General features: G+C 47.3%; 1 protein-coding gene across 1 annotated transcript; it reads right to left on the bottom strand.

The window, feature by feature from the left end:
* Positions 1-96: 96 nt before the first annotated feature.
* On the bottom strand, positions 97-8,714 carry LOC108243858 (enhancer of polycomb homolog 1; the record flags this gene model as incomplete). Its single annotated transcript, XM_025008898.2, is given in 13 exon segments — positions 97-455; positions 1,508-1,853; positions 2,014-2,149; positions 2,217-2,332; positions 3,700-4,109; positions 4,186-4,334; positions 4,473-4,562; positions 4,822-4,983; positions 5,076-5,223; positions 5,337-5,485; positions 6,467-6,673; positions 6,757-6,902; positions 8,555-8,714. Coding segments are annotated over 13 exon segments (2,292 nt in total), but the record flags the coding sequence as incomplete, so codon positions are not given.
* Between the last annotated feature and the right edge of the window lie 2,262 nt (positions 8,715-10,976).

Raw genomic sequence — 10,976 nt, 5'->3', positions numbered from 1 at the left:
AGGAGGAGGAGGAGGAAGGGGGCGGGGTTTTACAAATATGCAGTACTGTACATTTAATTGCCATATTAAGAATTTACATACAATCTCTTATTAACAGTAACAAACGAGGAAATGGAGGAGGAGGAAGGGGGGGGAAGATATTTTTTTGTACGAGACGAGCATTGCAATTAAGTCCCAAAACGGTTGCCGTGGAAACCCAACCTCGCCGCGCTCATCCAGCCACCGCTTGCATTCACGACTAACAAATGATGCATAGCACCTAAAAAAAATAATAATTAGAAATAAAAATGTATAAAAAAAAAAAAAAAAAAAACAGGAGAGGAAAGGAAAGGAAAGGAGCGCCGATGAAGGGTCACGTGTCGTCCGAGCCGAGCGCCGGAGGCTACGTGACCTCCATGGCCACTGTGTTCTCGGACAGACTGTTCAGTGCGGGCTTGTCTTGTTCGTGATTCTCCCTGCGCACAAAAACAACAACACAGACGTGGTCAGAATAAAGGTGGTAGAAACGGCCCCGCCCCCCCGATGCTACACCTCCGACTCTTTCAGACGCAGCAGCAGAAGAAGAAGAAAATCAGGTTTCTGCTGATTGGTTGAGAAGAAAGAAGCTAAAATCAGAAGTAAAGATGGCGGCAGCGCGAGGCCCGGGTCGACCTGTTCCTCACAGCTCCAAGTGTCGTGTGATTGGTCAGGAGTCGTTGTTGGCGTGGTTATGAGCTTTAATGGAGCCATTTTCCTGAGAAGCAGCTGGAGGCTGTTCCAGCTAAACTTAGAAACCTCAGAGACGGAGGCGGCTCTTCGTTCGCCGTCAAACGGCGTGTTCCATCTCAGTCGGTTTAATAAACACGACTGGTCGCGGTGAGGGAAGCAGACATGTGTAACCGTTCTGACGCCGCAGGAGGAGGGAGGAGCTTCCCGGGAGTTCTGACCCGACCCCCTGACGTATCACGGCGCCGAAAGTCTTAAAATCAAATCTTTAAACTCATTTATTCCTGTTTTTATGACTCTTTCCTCAGACTGAAGAAGTCTTTTAGATAAAAGACGAAACGCATCGACCCGATGACCCAGATCGCCAGCAGACATCAGGACGGTTATTTCCTGTTTCGACTGCATCACCTGAGCAGGTCGTGTTGTTATCTGCAGCCGACATTCATTTAACAGTTTGTTGTCTGATTGTTGAGTTTTAAACATCAGATGAGGGCGAATCTTACAGGTTGTTGAACATTTTCAGGCTTCTGTGTAACGGGAAGCAGGTTTTAGAGCTTTTCTTCGAGAGGAAAATAAAACAACCTCAGACTCTGAATCACAGAACTGGAAGTGATTTTTAACTCTAAATATAAACATTTATTTTATGAGACACGAAACTTTAACCACGTGAGGAAGAGGAGGGTCACCTGTCCACGTCTCAAATCAGTAACTTCGGCCGTTAAAGCTTAACGCGGTGGCCATGTTTCCCGGAGCGGCGCACTCTCTGTAGAACCCCGCCCCGCGTGTCTCGTGTTCGCCTCACCTGGGCACCATGTCCAGCGGAGACGCCGAGGCCGTGGCGACCTTGGGTTTCTGACAGTTGGCGGTTGCGGCGTGGGCGAGCTTTAAGGCGGATGTCGACATGGTGGCGCTCAGCGTCCGGGGGGCGTGGATGCGCTTGCTGGGGGAGATTCCCAGGCGGAGGCTGTTGTTGTTTCCCAGCAGGACCTGAGTGGCGGCGGCGGCGTTGGTGGGGTGGGTGGTGCCGTTGTTGTTACTGGTGGTGGAGCAGGGGTGGAGCATGGCGGACGTCGGGGTCGCGGTTTGAGGAGCCGGGGCGGCGGGGGACGGGGACGCTGTGCTCGAGAGCGGCGTGCCCTTGTAGACACCTGAGGGGTTAAACCAGGGGGCGGAGCCAGACAGAAGAGGGGAGGGGTTTAAATTAAAAACCATCTGTGCTCAAATAAATACTTTAAATGATTCTACAAAAATGTTCAGCTTCTAATGAAGGTGGAAGGTCGGCCATGATGGGCTGGAGCGCAGTCGCACCTGAGGAGAGGACGCCGTTGACTCCGCCTCCCAGGGCCAGCTCGTCCTTGGTTTTCAGCGCCTGCAGTTGGTCGCCGGTGATGAGGGCCGAGGCGGCGAACTGAGCGCTGGCCTGGTCCAACGTGTTCGCCAGGCTCTGTTCGGAGGAGGAGCGTTTACAAAGAGGCAGCCAATCAGAGAGCTGCGTGGGGGCGGGGACTCACCTGCGCGCTGTTGGCAGTGCTGTTGGCGTGCTGCTGCTGCTGGAGCTGCTCCAGCTGCTGTTTGTGCATCAAGGCCAGCTGCTCCTGATGCTGCTGGTACTGATCTGCTGTGAGCGCTGACAGACAACAACGCCGTCATTTACAGACTCAAATAAAAAACAAGAAAAGTCTAAAATCGATCAGTTTGGACGTTTCGGACACAGATGGAGCCGCTGTGAATCATCTCCATCCTAAACGATGACAGCGAGGCGTGGGAGGACTGATTTCAGGGTCCAAACGTCACATTTAGCAGCTTAACTGAACAAACTGCTTCCTGTGGGGGGCGGGCTCACACCGAGCGGCGCCTGGAGACGAGTTTCAGGGAGAAACGAACTCGGCGGCAGTCTGACTGCACGCCGCCTCCTCAGCCCGACGTTAATGAGTTAATCTGCTGGACTACACTTTAGAAACGAACAGGAAGTTGTTGTCGACGGTCAACGACCTGAAGCCCGGAGACACGATCTTTACTACGGGCTGGACCAGAACTCGGACCAGACACACCCGATGGTTAAATGATTAAAATTAATTAATTAAAAACTGAAGAAACAATTCAAAATGTCGTCACTTCCTGTGTGACTGTAAACACGACGAGACGACCATAAAAAACAAAAATACTTCATATTTTTATAACCCAGTAATCAAACTGACAAAAACATTTTTAATTCTTGTTTTGATCATTTTAAATAAAATATAATCTGCAACATCTAAAATACCCGTCTCACTTTAATCTGTAAATTAACAGATTATAACTTCTGAGTCGCATTAAAAATATCTAACAGATCGCTTTAATAATTACTTAAATAAAAATAGAATAATTAAAGTGTTTTTTATGTAAAAATGGAGGAAAGTCCGCCTCACGTTTTGACAAACAGGTTTTTAATTAGATGCAGTTTAGAAGAATAAACCCTGAGAGGCTGTTAGTAAAACGTCTCCTGGTTTTAACCCTTCGGAGCATCGTCTCAGATCGTTTCCTGCCTGCGAGGGACGTCAGGAGGACTTTTTATCCTTCTGGTTTTAGATCAACTCGAAACCTGAATTACGTTTGTGTATTTCCATCTTTAGAGTCGATTAATCCTTTTAGAAGCAAACTTTATCGTTTAAGTTTGTTTGAAAACGACGTCCAGGCGAGTAAAAACCAGCGGAGGGCGCCGCCGTCGACACGCCGACGGACCGCGATCAGAACGGGAATTTATTTATTTTTTTGACCCGACACTTCGAGCGAGGAGGCGGAGCAATCAGAGGACGACACCCAGCTCAGCTCAGGTGATTAAAAACAATCTGATCTGTGACATCGGTGTCACCCAGCCCTCCTGAGCCCTCAACGTTCAGTTCAAGATGGCCGCCACAGCCACACCTCGACACATGTTCATGAACTTCACCTCCTTCATCCAGGGGTTCAGGAGATATTTTGCTAACAGTGCAGACAAACGAACCAGCGTCTCACCTGCAGCGGCTGCGGGGACGACCCTCGCCGGGCGCTGCGGTCCAACCGGCTGTCCCCCGGCTGAGGCAGAGAGCGGGCGCTTCACGCCTCGGCTTATCCTCCTGAACAGAGGGTGGGCGTTGTCCAGCTCGTGTAGTGGTAGTGTCCGTGGTCTGAAGTGCCGCCATCGGCACGACTTTATATTCAACAGTATCTGACTGAGGTCCGTGGAGGAGGGGGAGGACGGGGGAGCCGAGGGGGAACTTCTGTCCGAGGTATTTGTTTCTGAGGTACTGGCGAACCGATCGGGGGCCGGCGAGCGCGAAGTAGCTGAAGGAGGAGGCGGAGAGGCGGGCAGCGGCAGGTCCGCAGTGTGCGGGTCCGGTCCGTGGAGCGCGTCACGGCCCGTGTACGCGCGGTCCAGCAACACCCTGCAAGGCGAGGACAATCAGGTTTAGCGGCGCGTCCGAAAGAGAAGCTGAAACTCGGGCGGAGCCGCAGACCGACCTGCCGCCTCGGCCCACGCGTCGCCGAGCCAGGCCCAGGCATCGGCGTGGCACAGTGAGCGTGGTGAGACTGTAGCGAAATCGATCTTCTGTCAAGCCGCCCTCCCAGGGACCGCACCACGGCCAGCTCCCCAGCAGGTCCTGGCGAGCCTGCAGACAGACAACATCCTCAGGAAACAAAATCTGGAATCATCGTTTTAACGTCAGTGAAAGCGCCGACCGGCCGCAGAACCCTTTAACCCCGCCCCTACAATCCCATTTTACCACAACGTAAAGGTGACTGCTTACAGCGTAGTACTGGCAGCCTGCCTTCCTGCGAAAGGCGAAGGCGCCGTCCGGGTCGTTCTCCTCCTCTGCTTCCGAAGAGCCCGAGTGCAGCTGCGGACAGAAGAGGTCAAAGGGGTGAAAATTACAACCGCCGTCTGGTCCTGTCGTCGCAGAACGGATTCGCCGGGACGCTGAGCTCCAGCAGAAGAGAAGTTTAGAAGTTCAGAGCGTCTGCAACGCCACAAGTCTGAGTTCTGATGCTTTATAATAAAACTGACCGCAGCGTCACCCGGCCTCCATCTTTACACGTAATGATGCTGATGCTAAAACTAAACAAACAAATAATGATGTGAAAATAAAGCAGCTGTACCTGGGAGAAGGGCTCGTCGTCCGAGCTGGGGAAGTCGTACTGGTTCAGGTCCTTGGCGTTGAACACGACCGGGCCTGAATGGTGGGGGGCGCCTGACGACAACGGAAGCACTTTCTTCTTCTCGTACTTCCTCTTCTGCCGTGGAACCTCCATCTTCTCAGGCTGGAAGCGAAGAGGAGATGCTGATTATCACTCCTTAAAGGAACAGAACCCTTCGGATATCTGATTTCCTCAAACAAGGTAAACAAACTCACCTTGGACTTGTAGTCTTTGGAGTCCATGTGGTCCTGGTGCCGGTACTGATTGGTGAGCGGGACCAGGGGAATGATCTGCGGCCGGACCAGCGCCCGTTCAGCCAGAACCTCCGCCATCACTTCTCCTCCGAAGTCCGACATGACGTTCCTGGGAAGACGAACAAAAACAGTCTGCATCAACGGGAGAAGAACGATTCCCCGCCGCGGCGTCGAGACCGGCACACGGGCCCGGTTCTCCTTCAGGAACAGAACCGGGCCTACCTCTTCTCAAAGATCTCCAGTGTGAGGTGCAGCAGCTCTCTCTTGCTCTTCTCCCTCCTCTTGATCATCTCCAGGATGGTGACAGCTCGGCTCAGATCCCGGCGGAGCTTCAGCATCTTCTCGTAGGACGCCTCGTCGTTCTTACGGTTCTGAAGAAACGAACGGAAACAGAAATCAGACGAAGGTTTGGAGTAGAACACCCAGAATAAAAATAAACATTTTTACGAATAATAGAACATACGTTCAGTAAAAAAGGAATGTTTTAAACAAAATTAGAATCTTTAGTCAATAAAGACAAACAAGGAAACAAACAGTTTTATCTTACTGTCTGTTTTTAAATAAACCTTAAACTTTGTTCTGTTTTCACTTCCATCAGCGCCTCTTTGTTCCTTCGGTGTTTCTGTTCTCAGCAAATCAAACAACCGCAGGCCTGTCATTATTCTAATTTATATAAAAAAAAAACAGAAACGAGCAGGAAGCAGCCAATCAGAGGCCTGTTCGCGAGCGGCTCGGCATCTGAAGGCGTTAAAAATACCTGTGACGCCCACGCAGCGCTTGTTTTCACCTGAATCGGGGGCTTGATTGCTTCATTGTTGTTGTTTCAGGAGGAAAAATGACCAAACTCCACCTGATTCGACCGGTTGTAGAAAAGCAAACCAGTTCTGAAAAGAAGTTCTCCGGACAACCACTTGGGGGCATAAAGAGCCTTCAAAAGACGCTTGAGGACAACCTGCAGACGTCTGTTTTTCAGGCTGTTTAAGGGTTTTTACAGCAACTTTCTGAGGGTTTCTGAGTCACGTCGTGGATGTTTTTTAACTTCCTTCAGGATTAATAAAGTTTTTATCCGTCTGATTAATAACAACAGGAGCTCAATGTAGCTGCAGTGAAGTGAATAATCTGTTATTTTGTGTTTAAGTTATCAAACATGTCTGACGCACATATTACCATCAACAGAAGTTTCTTTTTATTCACTTCAGACACAGACTGGACCCGTCAGAACTGCCCGGGCTCCATGAAAGGCAGAGAAACCTCCAACAAACCTTTTTTAAATTTATAAAAACCAGACCTCTTTACGCTCTGCAGCGATCTGTGCAGAGAAAAGCAAAGACAGCAGCAGAAAGGAGACCGACCTTCCTCGTCTGCATCTTCTCGGTGCGCCGGCGGAACGCCACGTAGGGGTCGCTGGTGCTGGAGCCGTCCCGCTTCTCCTGCTTCACGGTGGGGATCAGCGAGTTGGCTTTGCTGCTTTTCCTCTTGCGGCTCCAGTAGTCAAAGACCTCCTTGATGAGCTCGTCGTCCTCCTTCAGCAGCAGTTTGGCTTCGGGAAGACTCACAAGCTGAGCGGTGAAAAAATAAAAAACACCAGCGGCGTTAGGCGAATAGTGCGTCTACGATGGCGGCGGTGAAATCGGGAGCTGACCTGCTGTCCGCTGCCTTTCTCCAGCCGGTCGATCATCTCCTCAAACTGAAGGTAGCTGATCTCCATCTTCTTTTTCAGCTTGTTGACAAAGGCCTCGTCGTCCGAGTCCAGGTCGTAGTCGGGCTGCTCTGTGTCCAAGCTGAAAGCTGCAGGAGAGTCAGGGGTCAAAGGTCAGACACAAGAAACCCTCAGAAATTAATCACTGTAGTCCATTTGATCACAAAAAGACAGACATTTTAAACCCAAGCATTTATGAAAACATTTAACAATCTTATATTTTGACCCTGACCTTTTAACGGTTTGTCAGAAATGAAAAGAATCAGAATCATTTTTGTGGAAACTGATGTTTAATAACCGTTTAAAAGCAAAAAGCTTCATTTATTTAACTGATGTCTCACTCCTTACAGGAAGCTCCAGCCGTCGTCGAACGGCGCCGAATGAAACTTTAAGACTCAGAGAATCTCAGAGAATCACTCGCGCTCAGAGTTCAGACTTGGACTCGTTCCCCGACAGACACTGACGTGTCGTCTCCAACGTAAACAAACCGACTCGAGGGTTTTATAGATGTAACACGAAGCGCTCAGTCGAGAGGATTATCAGACGTTTCCTCTCTGGGTGTTCAACTCAGTCCTGAAACAGCGACTCTGACGATTTTTATAGAAAGTTACAGCTGATCTGAGGACTGAATCAGCGCCGACAGAACGACTCCTCCGACTCTCACAGAGTTTCTTTCCGACCCAACTTTAGTTTTCTAGTTCGAGTTAAATCAAATTAAGCTGCCAGCCTGTGTGCAGATCCTTCACCTGCAGCTCAGATTTAATTAAAGCGCGTCACGTTCGTGTTTACCGAGGAGACTCGCACAGATCACCTCCTGCGATCCACCGCGAGAAGCAACACTTTGTCCACAGAAATTTAATCCAAGTCTCAAATAGATCAACGATGGCGGCGCCCGTGTTTGAGGTGCGGCGAGCAATCCAACAAACACTCTGAAAGCTCACTAAACAAACATCTGACCACATTCAAACAAATGACACCACTTCATTAACCCTCCAAGGTCGAGGGTGAAACTGGACGTTTCTGAACTTCCTTCATATTTCACCCTATAAGTGGTTTAACCGCCATGTTTGGAGTCATCTTTTACTTTTGACCTACTGTATTAACACAACAGACCTAAAATCCCACAAAAACATTAAATCTGAGTGGAAAATTCTTAGTTTTTTTTTTACTGTAAAAACCACAAACAAACTTAATTAAATGTTTTTACAACTTAGAATGCAAATATAATCAGTAATATTCATAAACACATGAACAAATTGAGCAAACAACAAAGTTATATACACTTTCTCCATTAAAATATTGACAATTTCTTGGGCGTTAATCAGGAGTTCTAATAAATTACCATAAATCCTTTTTGTTACTCTTATAAACAGTTTCTGTCCAAAACGAGGCAGAGGGGCACGTCACATTCTTAGTTTTGGTCATTTTCTATGTCCTGTTCACGCAGGATCATTCAGATAAATGTTATAAAATATATCCTGATGCTCAAAATATGGATCTGAATCTGTCTCTTGTTATCATTTTGGCTGGAAGGGAAACAGACAAAATGTTCTGTTTCCAGGAATATTTCTCTAAAATAAAAATAATGGATCACCTCAATGTGTGCCCCAGTCTAAACTACACCCTACCTATAAAACCCAGACACGCTGGAGCGGGCGTCGACCTTAAAGGGTTAACTGTTTTAGTGAAAAGTGAGTTTCAGACAACATGGCCGCCGCCGTCAGAAGAAGGCCCAACTCACGCTGTATGTGAATTAGCTGCTTTGGCATCTTGAAGTCCCCGGGGTAGAGGGAGTCGTAGTAGGTGATGTTGCTCACCGCCTCGGGGACCGGGATGACCATGTTGTCCCGCTTCTCGCCGTAGACCTGCTGCGCCGAGATGGCCCGCTGGAGATGGTGCTCCTGCGGGACGACAAGAGCGAGGAGGTGAGAACAGACGAGAGGAGATCCCGGCATCGCAGTGTTTAAAACGGGTAAATTTGTGAAAACATCAGCCTGAAAAACGTTTTGGTGCCTGAAACACCACAACCTTAAATGAACCCACGATGGGAACTTTTCCACATTTCTGTCCGTTTTAAAAAAACACACCAGGAACTACTGGACAAAGTTTAATAAGAAGCCGCCGGATGTTCATGTCCAACTCAAACTTTACAAACGCTGAGCTCCAACCTGTGGTAGCAGCTGAGATCTGCACCGAGGTTCTGTTTCTCAACAGATTCTGAAGTTCTGACGAAGAACAAGTTGTTAAATTCTGGTTCTGATCGGGATCACGACCCGGCGGAGGTCTGTGCTCTCAAAGCGCTTCTAGTTTTAGTTTGTATTTAATTAAAGTCACGTTTTGGCCAAAAACAGTCAACTACTCCAGGCAGCATATTTCTACCATTATTAGACTCTTTTATATCGACTTTACGGCACGTTTAACTTCACGTAAATAAAAACTATTTATTCAAATCAGTTTAGTTCAGGATCTTTGGTTGTCAAATATTAAACAAAGGAGATTTATGATGATTAGTTCTTCACATTTTGACATCTAATGCAGCAACAGATCCTGCTTGGATCACTCAGAAACGGCGTTTTCTTCTCAGCGATATAAAATAATCTTTGCAGACGGTTTCCAGTTTAGATCGCCTCCAACCTTTGTCCTCGCCTCTCTCCAGCCTGCAGAGCGAGCGAACGCACGTGGCGGGAACCCGACACCATTTTCTGTTTTTCCCGCCAGCATTTCGTCACTCTGCCTCGTCCGGCTGCATGCGTGCCGCTGGGCCGCCGTTTGAACCGGCAGGCGGGGGTTATTGTTCTACCTGAGGCAGGTGGGCGGCGGGGCGGAGTCTGAATGAGTCAGACAGAGCGACGCCGTCCGAATGAGAACGGTCTGTTAGGAAAAAACAGGAACTACGACTGCTTACCGCCAAAACTGATCACAAGTCAGCCGACAGGACGACCACTTTCATTCAGTTCTGGTTTCAGCGCCGACGCCAGCAACCGTCGCCGATTTACATACCGCCACCAAAACGGCTTCGTTTCAGGTTTCCAGTCACTCATCGCCAAACGAAACCCGCAGATCTGAATCTAAACACACACAGACGCTCGTTAGGAAGCTTTAAAATAAAATCTGAAGCCATATTTCCCCTCGTTACGTAAGGAATACGATGCTTTGGGACAGAAATTAAACAAAAACGACACCAAACGTGACGGATTACAACTCGTAGCCGAATTATTTTCCATTTTTCAGTTTAAAAAAACAGTAAAGCTGACAGCAAAGTGCTTCTTTTATTTTTATTTCATCCAAACTGGTTTTTAATAACAAACAGTTTGTTTGCTTTTTCTTTTCAGCCGTTCTCAAAGAATCTGATAACGTTAACGGCGGTTAAAGGATTAAAGATTAAAAACAAACAAAGCCAGGAGGAAACAGGACAAATAGACGGGGTTAATGTGTTAAATACTAACAAACGAGCTTTCGACGGTTTGAAACGGTCTCTAAATTCACATTTACTCCAAACCAGCTTCTGATGGAGATTTGTTTTTATCCAAACACATTCATCCAACAGATATCCCAACAAACGGGGCTGGAAAACAAAAAGATGTCAGAAAAACTAACATGTCCTCTTCAGCTTCAACTAGAAATCAGATGAAACTGAAATACTGATCGTTTCTGGACAACAGAAATTAAATTTACCAAACAAGTTTTTGGTTTTGGCATCAAATTAGCCGACTAGTCCTAGTTGTGTTTCCAAAACAAAGAAACTATTTTAAGTTTCGGTGGAATAAAACTTTAACGTGTTTTTATTTATTGGTCTGAATCTCTTACAGGATTCACAAAAAACTGGAGATCAGGAGACGAATCAGATGAAGATTTCTGCAACATTCAGCTCGTTTGTCAACAATTATATTTACATTTTTACCACAATAAACATCTCAGCCTCACTGACTGAATAACTGATGATTTAACTTCACATTTAAGTTCTTTACTTCATTAAAACTGTGATAAATCACATTAAAAAGGTAACATATGAGCCCAGAAAACAAGCTGACGTTGTTTGTTTTTAAGTTAATCTTCCACATTTGGTTCTTTTTACGTGATAAACTTTAACTTCTCTTTACTCTCAGTTTAATTTCTGGTTTTATTGAGCAGCAGGAATGTTTTCTACAAACTATAAAAACTAA

This window comes from Kryptolebias marmoratus, linkage group LG20, assembly GCF_001649575.2.
Source record: "Kryptolebias marmoratus isolate JLee-2015 linkage group LG20, ASM164957v2, whole genome shotgun sequence".
In the NCBI taxonomy this organism is placed as follows: Eukaryota; Metazoa; Chordata; class Actinopteri; order Cyprinodontiformes; family Rivulidae; genus Kryptolebias; species Kryptolebias marmoratus.
The sequence above is the reverse complement of the archived record's forward strand: the minus strand, read 5'-3'. Positions and strand labels throughout refer to the sequence as shown.